Source organism: Equus quagga, chromosome 13 (assembly GCF_021613505.1).
Source record: "Equus quagga isolate Etosha38 chromosome 13, UCLA_HA_Equagga_1.0, whole genome shotgun sequence".
Classification (NCBI taxonomy): Eukaryota; Metazoa; Chordata; class Mammalia; order Perissodactyla; family Equidae; genus Equus; species Equus quagga.
Genome location: NC_060279.1, coordinates 4,165,776 through 4,182,216, shown reverse-complemented (window position 1 = coordinate 4,182,216; position 16,441 = coordinate 4,165,776). Strand labels below are relative to the sequence as shown.

The window sequence follows — 16,441 nt, the reverse complement described above, 5'->3', positions numbered from 1 at the left end:
CCACAATATCTCTATTTCTCAGGATGTTTTTCAGTCTCAAGTAATAAAAAAGCCACCTAAAAACTCAGCCCCTTCATCTTATAACTGAGTACACTGAGGCCCAGAGAGGGAAAGTGATTTGGTCAACGTCACACAGCAAGTTCAGGGCGAAGATGGGAGCAGATGTCAGGTCCATGCATTCACAAAGCAGTAACTCTCCCTGGTGCCACACTGATAGGAAGATCGCTTGGCAGAGTCAGAGGTAGGGATAAGGCACCACAGAGACCAGAAACTGGTTAAGAATATCCACTCTTAGCACGTAGTTACAAACTGGGCTCTCAGATGCCCTGGCATCTCACAGTTTGAAGCTTGCTCATTTCAGAAGGTGATTTTGTGTTTGCTCAGATGCCCAGGAGTGGACTTTATAAGATTTCTGATGCTAAACTCATCCGCTCCACCAGCCCAGGAGCTGGAACCATGTGTTCAGAGCGCACGGGAAGCAGATGCGTTGAGTCTGACCTGGTCCTGAAGAACTGCAGGGATCAGAGAGGAAGCGTGCAGGCCCTGCTCTGGGGTGCGGGCCTCCCCTCCCCATGGAGGCCTTGTCACTCTGTTGTGTCATCGGCTCCCCTCCATCTGCCGCCCTCTCCACAGAGACTGGGACCCCCATTCCGGGCTCGCATCACTCCTGGAGAGATTTTGCAGGCAGCATCTGCCCCAAACATTTTACAACCCTCCTGCGTCCTTTCCCCAGGCCACGAGGGTGCCTGTCACCTCCCCTGAGTGATGTGAAAGGGAACAAACTCTCGCCAGCACCATCTATACAAAGGCCATTTTATTCATTCCTCGAACAATCCGATGAGAAGGACGTTGTTAGCTAACCTGGAACAAGGAGTTTCAGACATTTATGAACTTATTCAAAGGCAGCTGGAAGCTGGGAAACGGCGGGGCGGCGACCTGAGCGGGGCCGGCTGTTCTAAAGCTCATGTCCTTCACCGGCGTGGACCAGCACCCCGAAACCTGAGCTTAGTCCTGACTCGGCCGCTTACCAGCTTTGTGAGCTTGGGCGAATTGCTTAATTTTTCTGAATCTCAGTTTGCTTAACTATGAAATGGAAACTGTCCACCGATATTGACCACCTTACTGAGTCACCATGAAGATTAAATGTGACAACATAGGTGAAAGTGACACACAAATGTAGGGCAGCCCCATTAAAGCAGAAATGCTCTTTCTCCGGGGGGGTGGGGAGGAGAGTCTTTGGCCATCAACAGCAATATTTTGCAGGTTGTAATTCTTCTCAGCCCTTGATAGTATCTCTTTAGTTTTACCCACACCCCAGCTTATTGTTGCCATCTTTTTTTAATCTTTTATGTCTTTGTGCAGACTTTTCATTTATTTGTTTCTCACATGTTTGGACTTAGGCATGCTTTTCCCCCTGAATGTCTCATTAAAGAAACAAAATTTTGTGACAGATTTTCTTAAGAACAAATAATCTTTTGAGAGGAGGGCCCATTAGGTAAAATTGTGAACATTGCAAGCACATCTTCAATAGCCATGCATTTTCAACCTCTGTAATATTCAAGGCCATTTCAACTGCAAGGTCAGAATCAAAGTCAAATAGCTTAAGAAAAAAGTTAATCGTCTTATGAAATGGAAAAGCCTGTGGGTGGGCCTTTAGGTATAGCATGATCCAGGCTTTCAGTGGATGCAGTAAGTGTTCTATCTGTCTTTATGCATCTGTTGTTCTGCTCTCTTCTGGGTTGGCTTCATTCCCAGGCAAGCTTCCTCCATCTGGTGAGAAAGGTGGATACCAGGCATACCTGCTCCTTACAGAGGAATAAGGAGGGAGCATCTTCTTTAATAGCACTTTTGTGGGATATAGGATTGCAAGATGGCCTCCAAGATTGCCACACTTGGGTGTATAATCTCCTTAATCATGGGAAGGACCTCTGCATATGATGAGACATTACTCCTGTGATTATGTTATGTTATCCTGGGTGGGCCTGATCTAATCAGGTGAGCCTTTAAAAGCAGAGTTTTCTCAAGCTGGTTGCAGAAGAATTCAGAGAGATGCGCTCCGGTTGGCCTGGAAGAAACCAAACATCCATGTTGTGAACAGCCTATGGGGGCCACGTGGGAAGGAACTGTGGCGTTCTCTAGGATCTGACAGCAGTCCCTAGCCAATAGTTAGAGGAAAATAGGGACTTCAGTCCTGTATTTGTAAGGAAATAAATTTTGTCAACAGCCAGTGACCTTGGAAGAGCACCCTGAGCCTCAGATGAGAACAGCAGCCCTGGCTAACACCCTGATTTCAGCCCCATAAGACCCTGAGCAGAGAGCCCAGTCATGCTGTACCCCGACTTCTGACCCACGTTACTGGGAGATGGTAACTCTGTGTTGGTTTAAGCTACTAAGTTTGTGATAATCTGATAAGCAGCAATACAAAGCTAATACAAGCTCTGAAAAGCCCAATCCTAGCCCAGGGTTAGGATCCTTTGGTTGCAAGTAACAAGAACCAACTCTGGGTAATTTACGCAAAAGGAAATCTACTGGCACAGGGTTCATAGAGCCACAGGACACAAGCCACTGCTGTGATGGGTCCCAGCAGGAGAAGTGAACAGCGGGTGTTGCCAGGTCTTGTTTCACTCTTTCAAGATTTAAATTCCAGGAGAAAGCAGCTAATCGGCTTTACCTGACAGCCTCACCAAGACTAACCAAGGGAGAATAGTTGGTTCTTCAAAGCAAAATCGATGGAGTGACATCGGCAACATGGCTAAGACACCCCTTGTTCATGTCCCGTCCTCAACAACAATTTGGCATCCACTTATGGACAGAACCGCCTTTGTAGGAGTTGTGGGAACCAGCACCACAGGCCAAGGGGTGCAGCAGGAGGCTTGTCCACCTGTGCATGGGGTAATAGGCAAACAGACCTCCCTCCTGGCTGTGGACCCTGCAGTGGCCCCTGAACCACCTCCAGCCCCTCTCAGCCACGGTCTGGGATCCCCTGGAAAGCTCTGTCTCAGACAGTCACCCACAGATGAGACAGCCTTTGCGGAAGTCCAGGTTCCAGAGAAGTCCCAGCACTCCGCTGGAACAAACAAATACACATGTGGATGCATTAGAGTGGCCAAGAGGAACAGCTTGAATTGATTTGTGTCATCCCTTCCCCCAGGGGGCCCAGCTTAGGGATGTCTCTGCCCTGTGACTTCTCCTATGGGGGAAAGTGAAAGCATGTGAGTGGGCACCTAGTTTCCCCAGCTGTGTGGGATGCTGCTAAAGAGGCTCATTTCTCTCTTGTTCCATCCAGAGCACTGAATCATGAGCTGTGTGACTGGGAGGCAGGAAGAGAGTGGCAGATGGGACCCTGGAAGGGCATTAAAGGGATGTGAATCCTACCAGCTGGGTTGTGGACTTCATCAAGAAGCTGGTCCATGAGCTGTTAAGGATGCCTTGCAGAGCCCCCCAACTGGGCCAGAGGCTGCCCAGCACTCTGCAGGCCTCACCCACACTCCTGGCTCTGCGTGTGCTCCTGATGGTGGTGGTGAGAGTGAGCATTGGCAGATGGCTAGTGAGCATGTACAGAAAGCTGGCCTGAATCCACGGGCCACAGAGAGACCAGAAACGTGAGCTTTACTGCCTGCCTTGGGAAAGTAAAAGGGAGGCTGTCGGCACTGGACCTGGTGTGTGACAAGATTGAGAGAAGGCATGCAAGTTTATGAATTCTCACAAGAGGGAGCCAGGAGCATGGAACAGGCATATCCACAGAAGGTATGAGAAAGCCTCAGAGTCTCGAGCAGGGCTGACAGAAGATATTTCTCTCCCAAAGGCAGTTAGTAAAGGCAGTTCCTATGAAGACAGGAATGCAAAACTTCAAGGAACATGAAAAATCCAGGAAACGTGACACCACCAGAGGATCACAGTAATCTTCCAGGAACTGATTCCATGGGTGTGGAGTGTGTGATTTGCCTGGTAAAGAATTTAAAACAGCTATTTTAAGGAAGCTCACTGACCTACAAGAAAACACGGGAAGACAATTCAGTGAAATCAGGAAAACAACACATGAACAAAAGGAGAAGTTTAACAAAGAGGTAGAAATAATAACGATAATTTAAAAACCCCAGAAATTCTGGAGCTCAAGAATACAATGAATGGAAAACACAATAGAAGACATCAAGAGTAGAATGGGTCAAGCAGAAAAAAGAACCTGTATGTTAGAAGACAGGAACTTTGAAATTATCAGGTCAGAGGAGAACAAAGAAAAAAGAATAAAGAAGAGTGAAGAAATCCTATGTGATCTATGGGATGCCATCAAAAGAAACAATTTGTGAATCACTGGAGTCCCAGAAGGAGAGAGGAAGAGGGGGGCAGAAAGCTCGTTTAAAGAGATGGTGGTTGAGAACTTTCCAAATCTAAAGAGGGATTGGCGTATCCAAGTTGATGAAGCTCATAGTCATCAAACAGACTCGAATTAAAGAGATCTTCTCCAAGACACTTGATAACAAAACTGTAAAAAATCAAAGACAAAGAGAGAATCTCAACAGCAGCAATGGAACAGACGTTTATAACTTACAAGGGAGCCCTCAAGAGGGTGTCAGCAGATACCTTCCAGGCAGGGAGAGAGTGGAAGGATATATTAAAAGTGCTGAAATAAAAAAACTGCCAAGAATACTCTATCCAGCAAAGTTATCCTTCAGAAAGGAAGGGGAGATAAAGATTTTCTCAGAGAAACAAAAACTGACGGAGTTCATCACTGCTGGGCCTGCCTGACAAGAAATGCTGCAAGGAGTTCTTCAGGCTGAAATGAAAGGACACCAACGAGTAACGCAAATTATATGAAAGGAAACACCACACTGGGAAAGGTAAATATATAATCAAATTCAGAGCACTCACTGTAATATGGGAGTGTGTTAGCCACTTAACTCTAGTATAAAAGTTAGAGGATAAGAGTATTAAAAATAACTATAGCTGCAATAATTTTTAAATGAATATACAATATAAAAATAAGTAAATTGTGACATCAAAAACATAAAAGGGGGAGAAAAAGGATAGAGTTTTTGTATGAAATTGAAGTTAATTGTTATCAGCGTAAATTAGACTGTTATGTCCACGAGATTTTTTACATAAGCATCATGGTAACCACAAAGCAAAAACTTACAGTAGATTTACAAAATACAAAGAGAAGTGAATCAAAGCCTACCACTATGGAGAATCATCAATTCACAAAGGAAAGAAGCAAGAGAGGGAGCCAGGAATGAGGGAATTACAAAACAGCGAGAAATTAATAAGATGACATTAGTAAGCCTTTACTTATCAATAATTACTATGGATTAAATTCTTCGATCAGAAGGCATTGTGTCTGGATGGATAAAAAAGCTAGACCCAACTCTATACTGCCTACAAAAGACTCACTTCAATTTTAAGGATACATATAGGCTCCAAGTGAAGGGATGGAAAAAGATAGTCTATGCAAGTAGCAACCAAAAGAGAGCATGGGTAGCTATATGTATAGCAGACAAAATATACTTTAAGCCAAAAACTGTAACAAGAGGAAAAGAAGATCACTATATAATGATTATGGGGTCAATTCTTCAAGAGGATATAACAATCATAAATATATACGCACCCAACATCACCTAAATATATTAAGCAAATACAAACAGATCTGAAGGGAGAAATACAAACAATACAATAATAGGAGGAGTCTTCAATACTCTACTTTACAATAGAGCATCCAGACAGAAAGTCAATAAGGAAATGATGGACTTGAATTGCACATTTGACCAAATGGACCTAACAGACATGAACAGAACCTTCCACCCAACAGCAGCAGAATATACATTCTTCTCGAGTGGACATGGAACTTTCTCCAGGATAGACCATATGATAGGTCACAAAACAAGTCTTAGTAAATTTAAGAAGGTTGAAATCATACTAAGTGTCTTTTATGATCACAATAGCATGAAACTAGAAATCAATAACAGGAGGAAAATTGGAAAATTCACAGTATGTGTAAACTACACAAAACACTCCTGGACAACAAATGGATTAAAGAAGAAATTTTTTTTAAAATCTTGAAACAAATGAAAATGGAAACACAGCACACCAAAACCTATAGGATGCAGCAAAAACAATTCTAAGAGAGAAGTTAATAGTGATAAATACCTACATTAAGAAACAAGAAGGATTTCAAATAACCTAACTTTACACCTCAAGGAACCACAAAAAGAAAAAAACTAAACCCAAAGTTAGCAGAAGGAAGGAAATAACAAAGATCAGAGCAGAAATAAATGAAATAGAGACCAGAAAAACAATAGAAAATATCAATGAAACTAAGAGCTGATTTTTTGGAAAAAATAAACAAAATTGACAAACCTTCAGATAGACCAACTAAGAAAAAAAGAGAGAAGACTCTAATAAATAAAATCAGAAATGAAAGAGTAAACATTAGAACTGATACCATAGCCACACAAAGGATCATAAAGGATTACTATGAACAATTATAGGCTAACACATTGGATAATCTAGAAGAAATGGACAAATTTCAATAAACATAAAACCTACCAAGACTGAATCATGAAAAAAAAGAAAATCTAAACAGATGAAAAATGAGTAGAGATTGAGTCAGTAGTCAAAAATCTCCCAACAAAGAAAAGCCCAGGACCAGATGGTCTCCCTGGGGAATTCTACCAAACATTCAAAGAAAGAAAAATTATTGCAAATCCTTCTCAAACTCTTCCAAAAAAGTGAAGAGGAAGGAACACCCCTAAACTTATTTTACAAGGCTGGCATTACCTCAATACCAAAGCCAGATAAGGATACTACAAGCAAAAAAACCCACAGGCCAATATCCCTGATGAATATGGATGCAAAAATTTTCAACAAAATATTAGCAAACCAAATTCAACAGCACAGTAACAGGATTATACACCATGATTAAGTGGGATTTATCCCTGGGATGCAAGGATGGTTCAATATATACAAATCAATAAATATGATATGCCACATTAACAGAATGAAAGATCTAAATCACAAGATCCTCTCAATAGATACAGAAAAAGCATTTAAGAAAATACAACATTCTCTCAAGATAAAAAATCTCAATGAATTGGATATAGAAGGAATGTACCTCAACATAATAAAGGCCATATATGACAAGCCCACAGCTAACACCACCCTCAGCAGCGAAAGTTCCTCTAAGATTGGAACACGATAAGGGTGTCCGCTTTCACCACTCCTATTCAACAGAATACTGGAAGTCCTAGCCAGGGCAATCAGGCAAGAAAAAGAAATAAAAGACATCTAAATCAGAAGGAGAGAAGTAAAATTGTCTTTGTTTGTGGATTATATGATCTTATACACAGAAAATCCTAATGACTCAACCAAAAAACTGTTAGAACTAATCAATTAATTCAGTAAAGTTGCAGGATACAAAATCAACATTTAGAAATTAGTTGCATTTCTATACACTAACAAATATCTGAAAAAGAAAAAAGAAAACAATCTTATGCACAATAGCATCAAAAACAGTAAAATACTTAAGAAATTTAACCAAGGTGAAAGGCTGTACACTGAAAACCGTAAGACTTGGTTCAAAGAAATTAATGAAGATAGAAATAAATGGAAAGATATCCCATGCTCATGGATGGGAAGAATTAATATTGTTAAAATATCCATACTACCCTAAGCCATCTACAGATTCAATGCAATCCATATCAAAATTTCAATAGCATTTTTCACAGAAATAGAAAAACAATCCTAAAATTGATATGGAACCACAAAAGAGACCATATAGCCAAAGGAATCTTGAGACAGAAGAACAAAGCTGGAGGCATCACTTTTCCTGATTTCAAAATATACTAGAAAGCTATAGTAATCTAACCAGCATGGTACTGGCATAAAAACAGACATGTAGACCAATGGAACAAAACTGAGAGCCCAGAAGTAAATTCTCTATATTCAGTCAACTAATATTTGACAAGAGAGCCAAGAATACTCAATGGGAAAAGGATACTTTCTTCAATAAATGGTGCTGGGAAAACTGGATAACCACATGCAGAGGAATGGCCTTGGACCCCTATCTTACACCACTCACAAAAATTAACTCAAAATGGATTAAACACTTAAACAGAAGACTTGAAACCGTAAAACTTGTAGAAGAAAACATAAGGGAAAAGCTCCCTGACGTTGGTCTTGGTAATAATTTTTTGGATCTGACACCAAAAGTGTAAGTAACAAAAGCAAAAATCAACAAATGGTACTACATCAAACTTAAAAGCTTCTGCACAGCAAAGGAAACATCAAGAAAATGAAAAGGCAACCTATAGAATGAGAGAAAATATTTGTAAATCACATATCTGATAAAGAGTTACTGTCCAAATATTAAGGAACTCATACAACTCAATAGCAGAAACCCAAACAATCCTATTAAGAAACGGGCAGAGGAACTGAATAGACTTCTTTCCAAAGAAGACATAGAGATGGCCAACAGGTACATGAAAAGATGCTCAGCATCACTAATCATCAGGGAAATGCAAATCAAAACCACAATGAGATATCACCTCACGTTGTTGGAATGGCTATTATCAAAAAGACAAGAGATAAGAAGTGCTGGCGAGGATGTGGAGAAAAGGGCACCCTTGTGCGCTGTTGGTGAGGATGTAAACTGGTGCAGCCACTATGAAAAACAGTATGGAGGTTCCACAAAAAATTAAAAATAGAACTACCATTTGATCCAGCAACCCCACTTCTGATTATATAGCCAAAGGAAATAAAATCTTGAAGAGATGTCTGCACACCCGTGTTCATTGCAGCCAGGGCATAGAAACAGCCTAAGTGTCCATGAACAGAAGAATGGGGAGAGAAGATATAGTACATACACACAATGGAATATTATTCAGCCACGAGAAAGAAGGAGTCCTGCCATTTGTGACAACATGGACGGACCTTGCGGGCACTATGTTAAGTGGAATAAATCAGACAGAGAAAGACAAAACTATGATATCACTTACATGTGGAATCTACAAAAGCTGAACTTACAGAAACAAAGGGTAGAATGGCGGTTACCAGGGGCTGGGGCTGGGGGGGTCAGGGAGATTGGGAGATATTGGTCAAAGGGTACAAACTTCCAGTTATAAGTTCTGGGGTACAGCATGGTGAGCCTGCAAAGACGAGGCCCCATGAGGCGTTTGGGTGGGATCCTGCAGGACTGCTGGAAGTATCTGCCCCAGTGGAAACCCCTCAGGAAACGGCATGAGCTGGCCTCCAGCTGCTTGTCAGTTCAAGACCAGTCGGCTGAAGCGGGATGAGCAGGCTTGGGTCAAGGCACTGGGGCCTCAAGGCCTGGGGATGTGCTTCCCCATCCCAGGGACCTTGGGAGTGACTACCTCTGGAAACCCCAAAGGATGGAAGCCAATCCTACTTTTTGTGCTTCTTTTCCTGGTGATCAGGAACCCAGGAATTGTGAGGCTGCACCCCAGGTCCCTGCTTCCTGGAATGGGGCTGCCGTAGTCTCAGAATGCAGGGGAAAATCAGAAGCCCAAGAGGGGACCATCCGGAGCAAGGAGTTATGGGAAGAGGCAGACCCATAAGCCCCTCATAGCGGCCTCTCATTTAGTTGTGGGCAAAGCTTTCCCACTAAATTTTGATGAACTAATATAGGAAAAATGGGGGTATATTGGCTCATGTAGCTGAAAGTAAGGCAAGAGGGCAACAGGAATAGAAATTCTCTTTCCCCGACTCTTGGCTCAGCTTTCCTCTGGGTTGGCCTCATTCCCAGTCAGACTCTCTCTCCGTGTGGAGAATAGATGGCCCCCACAGCTCCAGGCTTGCACTATCCTCACAGTTGCCATCCCCAGGGAAAAACAGCATCCTTCCCCTGTCGTTCCAGCAAAAATCTCGAAAAGGGCTCTCATTGTCCCTCCCTGAACTAATCATTGTAGACAGCAGAATCTGATGCTCTGATTGGCTGGTGCTGTGTCCTGTGCCCACCTTTGGAGCCCAGTGGAGGTGCAAACTTTACTCAAAGTACTCGAGGATTAGGGGAGATGTGGGCCTCTCCAAGGGAAATGAGGGTTGCAGTTTCCAAAAAAGGGGGCAGGTCAAAATAATTATTTCACCGGAATTACTCATTTGAAGAATTATGAGATTTCATTTAGCACCGATATCTTCTTCTTACCACGTACCTGCTCATGTTCTGTTTTGCCTGTCACCTTGCACTGTCTCTGTCCGCAGCTGTAGCCATTTGACTTCTATCAGTTCAGCTCCGGTCCTGAGCCCCAGTGCCTGCCTTATGTGTGGTCTTTACATTGTCTTTGCGCTACTCAATGCCCAGTCGGCCCTCCAGAGGCAAGGGCCCTTTTCTCTGATGACAACTTTCCCAGGTGGCAGCTCCATTCGCCAGCTTCTGGATTCCCCTTGCTGTGCTCTTCTCAACAGTTGAGGCATCCTCCTACTCAGCATTGGACTTCCTGCCATCCTGGATGTTACCATCCATCCACCCACCTACCCACCCATCCAAAATGTACTTGGAGCTAGAGTTCAACCCTGCAGAATAGCCAGGCCTTGCCCACTAGGAACTCACAGCTGCTTGGGATCAGGTTCTATCTGGACTTTCTCTCACCTCCTACCTCTGCTTGTGTCCTCCTCTGCAGAGTGTGGGCCTCGTTCTAGATCCCAGCCCCAGCTCACCGCACTCACCAGGACAAGGCTGGAGGCAGCAAACAGTTATTATTTTGTATACACCCAGAATCTTTCCCTTTCCTTTCTTCTATTACAAATGATTCTGGTAGGGCTGTTAATCATAGTGTCCCATCTCCAATCTCATTTTGTCCCCCTGGAAACAATGGTTGATCCAAGAGGTGAGCATACGATCCAAGCTGGGCCAATTGGAGCATTTTCTGAGATCGATATGGGGATATTGTTTCTGCTGTCTATCGCTGTGTGACAACCATCTCAAATTTAGTGACTTAGAACAACCCACCATTTTAGTTGTTCGCGCTTCTGTGGGTTAGCAACTCAGGCTGGCTCCGTTAGGCAGTACTCTGTCTGGCCTCACCTGGGGCCATTGATGTGGCTGTAGTCCTGCGGTGGCTCACCTGGGGCTGGATGGTCCAAGATGGCCTTACTTACCTGGAAGTTAGTGCTGGCTGTCAGCTAAGCCACGTACTCCAGCAGGCTAATCCAGGCTTCTCCACCTGGAGGCTGGATTCCCAAAGCAGCGGGACATATGGCTGGCTCCAATGTACAAGCGCTTTTCAAATCCTTTAGGGTTTTTTAAAGATGGGAGAAAGAACATGCTTGCATACTGATGAGAATGACCCAATTTAGAAGAAAAAATTGATACACAGGAGAGAGAAGAGAAAATTTCTGCAACAATGTCCTTGGGAGGCAAGACAGGATAGAACCCAGCAGAAGAGTTGATACCGATGCGATAGGTAAAAAAGTATCTTCACTGTAGTTTGAATTTTGACTTATCTTTCATTCATTTAAAAGCCATTAATTACTTCCTTTTCCAAGAATATTCTATTCAAGTCCTCTGCTCATTTTTCTCATGTGCTTTTAGACATCTACCAGCCTGAAAATTTCGTGCAGGTGAGGATTCCTTGTCTGTTTCACTCCTAGTTTTCTTTGTGTGAGGAAGATTGACATGGAGCAAACATCTGTTACCAATCTTCCCCCCCCCCTTTTTTTGTCTCCCCAGAGCCCCAGCACATAGCTGTATATCCTAGTTGTAGGTCCTTCTAGTTCTTCTGTGTGGGACGCCACCACAGCACAGCCTGATGAGCAGTATGTAGGTCTGCACCCAGGATCTGAACCAGCAAACCCCATGCCGCAGAAGTGGAGCACATGAACCCAAACACTTGGCCATGGGGCCGGTCCCAACTCCCAGTTTTGTCTTCAGCATATAATACAGGACTTGGCTCCTGGTAGTCACTCAAAAAGTATTTGTTGTAATTGAATAATGTTTGGACGTTCTCTATGTATAAAGGAACTAAACCCTTTGTCATGGTGCTAAAATTTTATATAAACGCAATCATTCAGTACGTGCTCTTTGCCTGGCTTCTTTCACTTGTTTAAATGATTTTGAGTTTCAACCATGTTGTTGTATCACTAGCAGTTTATTCATTTTTATTATTATTATTTCACTGAATGGGCATACCAGAATTTGTTTATCCATGCATCTGTTGATGGATATTTGGGTGGTTTCCAGCTTTGGGGTATTCCAAATAAAGCTGCTCTGAATATTCATAGGCAAGTCTTTATATGGGCATATATTTCCTTCTCTCTTGGGTGGATACCTGGGAGTGGAATGGCTGGATCATATGGTAGATTTATGGTTAACTTTTGAGGAAACTGCCAAACTGTTTTCCAAATGGTTGTATCATTTTACACTCCCACCATCAGTCTGTGAGAGTTCCAGTTCCTCCCCATCCTGGCCAGTTGTTTAGTTTTAGCTTCATTAATAGCTGTGAGGTGGTATCTCATCGCGTGCTAATTTGTATTTCCTTAATTACTAATGATGTTCAGCATGTTTTCATGTGCTTACTGACCATTCATTTACCTCCTTTTGGAAATTGTCTATTAAAATCTTCTGCCTATTTTCTTATTAAGTTGAAAGAGTTCTTTATATATTCTAGATAAACATGTTTGCAAGTAATTTCTCACAGTCGACTGCTTGCTTTTCCATTTTCTTAATGGTGTTTTCCAATGAACAAAGTTTTAATTTTGATGAAGTCTAATTTATCAATATTCTTCTCTTGTGGTTTGTGCTTCTTATGTTCTATCACAAAGGTTTTTCTCCTATGTTTTATTCCAGAAGTTTTAGTTTTAGTTTTTACGCTTAGGTCTATGAACTGTTACAGTTAATTTTTGTGTATGATGTAAAATGAGTAACTATTTTTTTTTTTATTTTTCCATACAGATATCCAGTTGGGCTAGCACCATTTGTTGAAAAGACTATCATTTCTTTGTTGAATATTCCCTGTACCTTTATCAAAACCTGATTGGCCGGGTATGTTTGAGCCTATAGTGCCATAAATACAATGTGGTAATTATGTCGCTTTGCAATGTTCGATGTCTGGCAGGGCTATTTCACTCTCCTTACTCTTCTGTTACAGAGGCTCCTGGCTATTCTTTCGTTTGTTTGTTTTAGCATTATTTTTGTACTGAGATATAATTCGCATACTATAAAATTCACCATTTTGAAGCATACTCTCAGTGATTTTTAGTATATTCACTATGTTGTGCACCATCACCGCCATCTAATTCTAGAACATTTCTGTCATCTCAAAAAGAAACTCTGTACCTATTAGCAGTGGGTCCAATTTCCCCCTCTCCCCAGGCCCTGGCAACTGCTAATCTACTTTCTGTCTATAGATTTGCCTATTTTGGACATTTCATAGAAATGGAATCATATCACATGTGGTCTTTTGTCTCTGCTTCTTTCACTTAGCATGGTTTTTTCAAGGTTCCTCATGTTGTAACATGTAATAATACTTCACTCCTTTTTATGGCTGAATCCTACTCCATTTGGGGGATATACCCCATTTGTCTATCCCTTCCTCGGTTGGCTTGTTTCCAGTTTTGGGCTTTTATGAATAATGCTTCTATGAACATTAAGATACAAGTTTTGTGTGGACATACGTTTTAGTTCTCTTGTGTATTTGCCTAGAAGTAGAATTGCTGGGTCATATATGCTCTGTTTAACTTTTTGAGGAAATTCTAACCTGTTTTCCACAAGGGCTTCATCATTTGACATTCCCATCAGCAATGTAGGAGAGTTCCAATTTCTCCACATCCTCATCAACACTTGTGTGTCCTTTTTTTTCTTAGCCATCCTAGTGGGTGTAAAGTAGGATCTCACTGTAGTTTTTTGGTTTTGGTTTTGTTTTTTTGGTGAGGAAGATTGTCCTGAGCTAACATCTGTGCCAATCTTCCTCTATTTTGTATGTGGGATGCTGCCACAGCATGGCTTGATGAGCGATGTGTCAGTCTGCACCCAGGATCCGAACCCGCGAACCCCGGGCTGCCAAAGTGGAGCACCCAAACTTAACTACTAGGCCGCTGGGCCGCTGGGCTGGCCCCACTATAGTTTTGATTTGCGTTTCCCTAGCAACTAATGACACTGAGTATCTTTTCATGTGCTTATTGGCCATTTGTGTATCTTCTTTGGAGAAAAGTCTATTCAGATCTTCAGCCAATTTCTAATTGGGTTATGTTTTCTTATTATTGAGTTGCAGGAGCTATTTTTTACGTCAGCATTTTTAGTGAGATGGATCGATTAGTTTAGGGAGAATTGGAATCTTCTTAAGAGGGAGTCTTTTATCAAAGACCAGGTTATCCCTTTCCATTTACCCAAGTCCTTTCGTGTTCTTCAGTAATGTTTTAAAGTTTGTTTCATGCAGATCTTACACTTTTTATTAAATTTATTTCTAGGTGTTTATCTCTTTTATTATTGTAAATTACTCCAACATTTAATTGTTGACAACTAACAAAGTGTGCGAAATACTACGTGAGCTGTAGTATTTCAAGCTATTCCACGTTTCAAATTCAGGCCAAGTTCCGATCTGCATCCTCAGACCTCCTCCAACAACTTGTTGAGATGTTGAATGAGACAGTAAGTAGATCGCAGAGGTGACACTAAAGCCCAAGAATTCTCCATTTAGCCTGACTCTGAGTCCAGCACTCTGTCATCTTACCAACCCCAATAAAATATATGAGTCTAGGAAAACGGTAAATGTTCTTACGTGCAATGGGAACTCGTATTTGCCTAGGGACTGACTTCACCAATCAAGATAGCAATTAGACAAAAATTATAAAAAAAGGAAAATAAAACAATGATTAAATGAGAGAAAAAGCAAAATTGAGGCAGAGAGAGAGACACACACACACGCCACCCCCAAACCCTCAAACCTCCAGGGCTTCCTGCCTGTGAACCGAAAGGGGGAGTGTGAGTTTCTGGGCCCTGTTGGCAGGTGCCTGTCTCCTCAAAGGCCCCATAGTCCTCCACTTCCTGAGGAGGCAGCAGCAGAACAAAGCCGGCAGAGACTTCTTTTCTCTTCTTTGTCCCAGCCACGGCTGCCACGGCCTCTGCCTCTTGGCACCATCCCGGGGCACAGGACAAGATGAAGTGGAAGGCGCTTATGATCGTGGCCATCCTGCAGGCGCAGTTCCCAGTCACAGGTAAGGCTGCACGTATCAATGGCAAGGAACTTCTAGAACCACTTTGTGCGTGTGTGCGCGGGGCCGGGCGACACAGTGGAGGGGTGGTGGGGAGCTGGTGTCCCCTTCGAGTCCTGTCCTCGCCGGATCAATGGGCAGCTGAGCAGGGAGGGGTCTGGCTCGATGCTGGTGTCTGCCTCATTACAGCCAAGTCGGGCATCAATTCTGAGCCAGCCGCTTGAAAACACACCTGCCCATAGTATAGATTTTTCCAGTGATAAGGGAGAGAAACGTCCATGGGCGGTGGGGGGGCGGGAGAAGGACAAGCAGGAAGGAAGTAGAAGAGCAGCCAAGCCAGGCCCAGGTGGAGGACAGAGAGCGGTATCCGGCAGAGGCCGGACGGGGTCACGCGATGTCAACCAGGCCGTGTTTCGTGCTGCGACACTTTTCTAGTCTCTGCGTCTTCTTTTACCCCTGTGCTGGCTCTGGCCGTAGCTCGGCCCCTTCCCATCTTCTTTCGCCCACAAAGAAGACTGCACTCCTTGGCCAGGCAGGTCACGGCTGTGGCCCTGGCTGACTTGAAACAGCTCGACAGACCAAGGACTAAGTGGGGTTAAGAAGGAGGGAAGCGGCCTCCCTGGGGGTCTGTGTCCAGGCTCAGCTCTGTCATGGCCACCCTTGAACCCCATGGCCAAGGGCCGCCCTGTGACACACCCGTCCCAGACACAGTGACTCACCCACTTCAGGCAGCTCTCTCTCTGAAGCCAAAAGCCAGAGGTGCTGATGGAACATAGAGGACAGATGAGAGGATGTGACTTGTTAAGTCGCCACCAAGAGTAACAACCAGCTCACACCTCGCCTCATTCCAGCTCGCGGGAGCCTGGCTCTGCTAGAATCCTTTCATCCCGCCATGTTTTCTGGCCCAGATAATGAGGAGGAGGAGAAGTGAGAAGAAGAGGAAATGGACTGGGTCGGGGCGGGGGGTGGGGAGCATCATGACGTTTTTACCAGAAACAGGACAAGCCATATTTGAATCTTAAGAGGCAGGGAGGGTGGTCACAAACAAGTGTCCTTCCTCCACTTTACAGCTCACCCCAGCGTGGGAAGGCATTTAGCAACAACGGTGGGAGGGCAGGAAGGCCATTGAACTTCTGATCCTGCCAGGGAGTAGGGGACAGCCCTGCCCGGCGCCCCGGCGTTTCGAGGATGAAGCAGTGGCGGGGTTTTCTGTAAGGTCACAGCTCTCTTCTCAGAAAGGCCTCGCTGGGTGTGAGTCACATGGTGCTGGGGGTTAAGGACACCC

The 16,441-nt window shown here is 43.5% G+C and overlaps 1 protein-coding gene across 2 annotated transcripts in view; it reads left to right on the top strand.

Annotated features, from left to right (window-relative positions):
- The first annotated feature begins 15,003 nt into the window (after positions 1-15,003).
- The window catches only part of CD247 (CD247 molecule), a 73,486-nt gene continuing 72,048 nt past the window's right edge, over positions 15,004-16,441 (top strand). The window contains exon 1 of one of the 2 annotated variants that reach the window (XM_046682737.1): positions 15,004-15,159. In XM_046682737.1, the coding sequence (XP_046538693.1) occupies positions 15,102-15,159 (58 nt within the window). In that variant the 5' untranslated portion in view covers positions 15,004-15,101. The remainder of the gene's footprint in view (positions 15,160-16,441) is intronic. The other variant, XM_046682738.1, reaches the window with a different exon arrangement.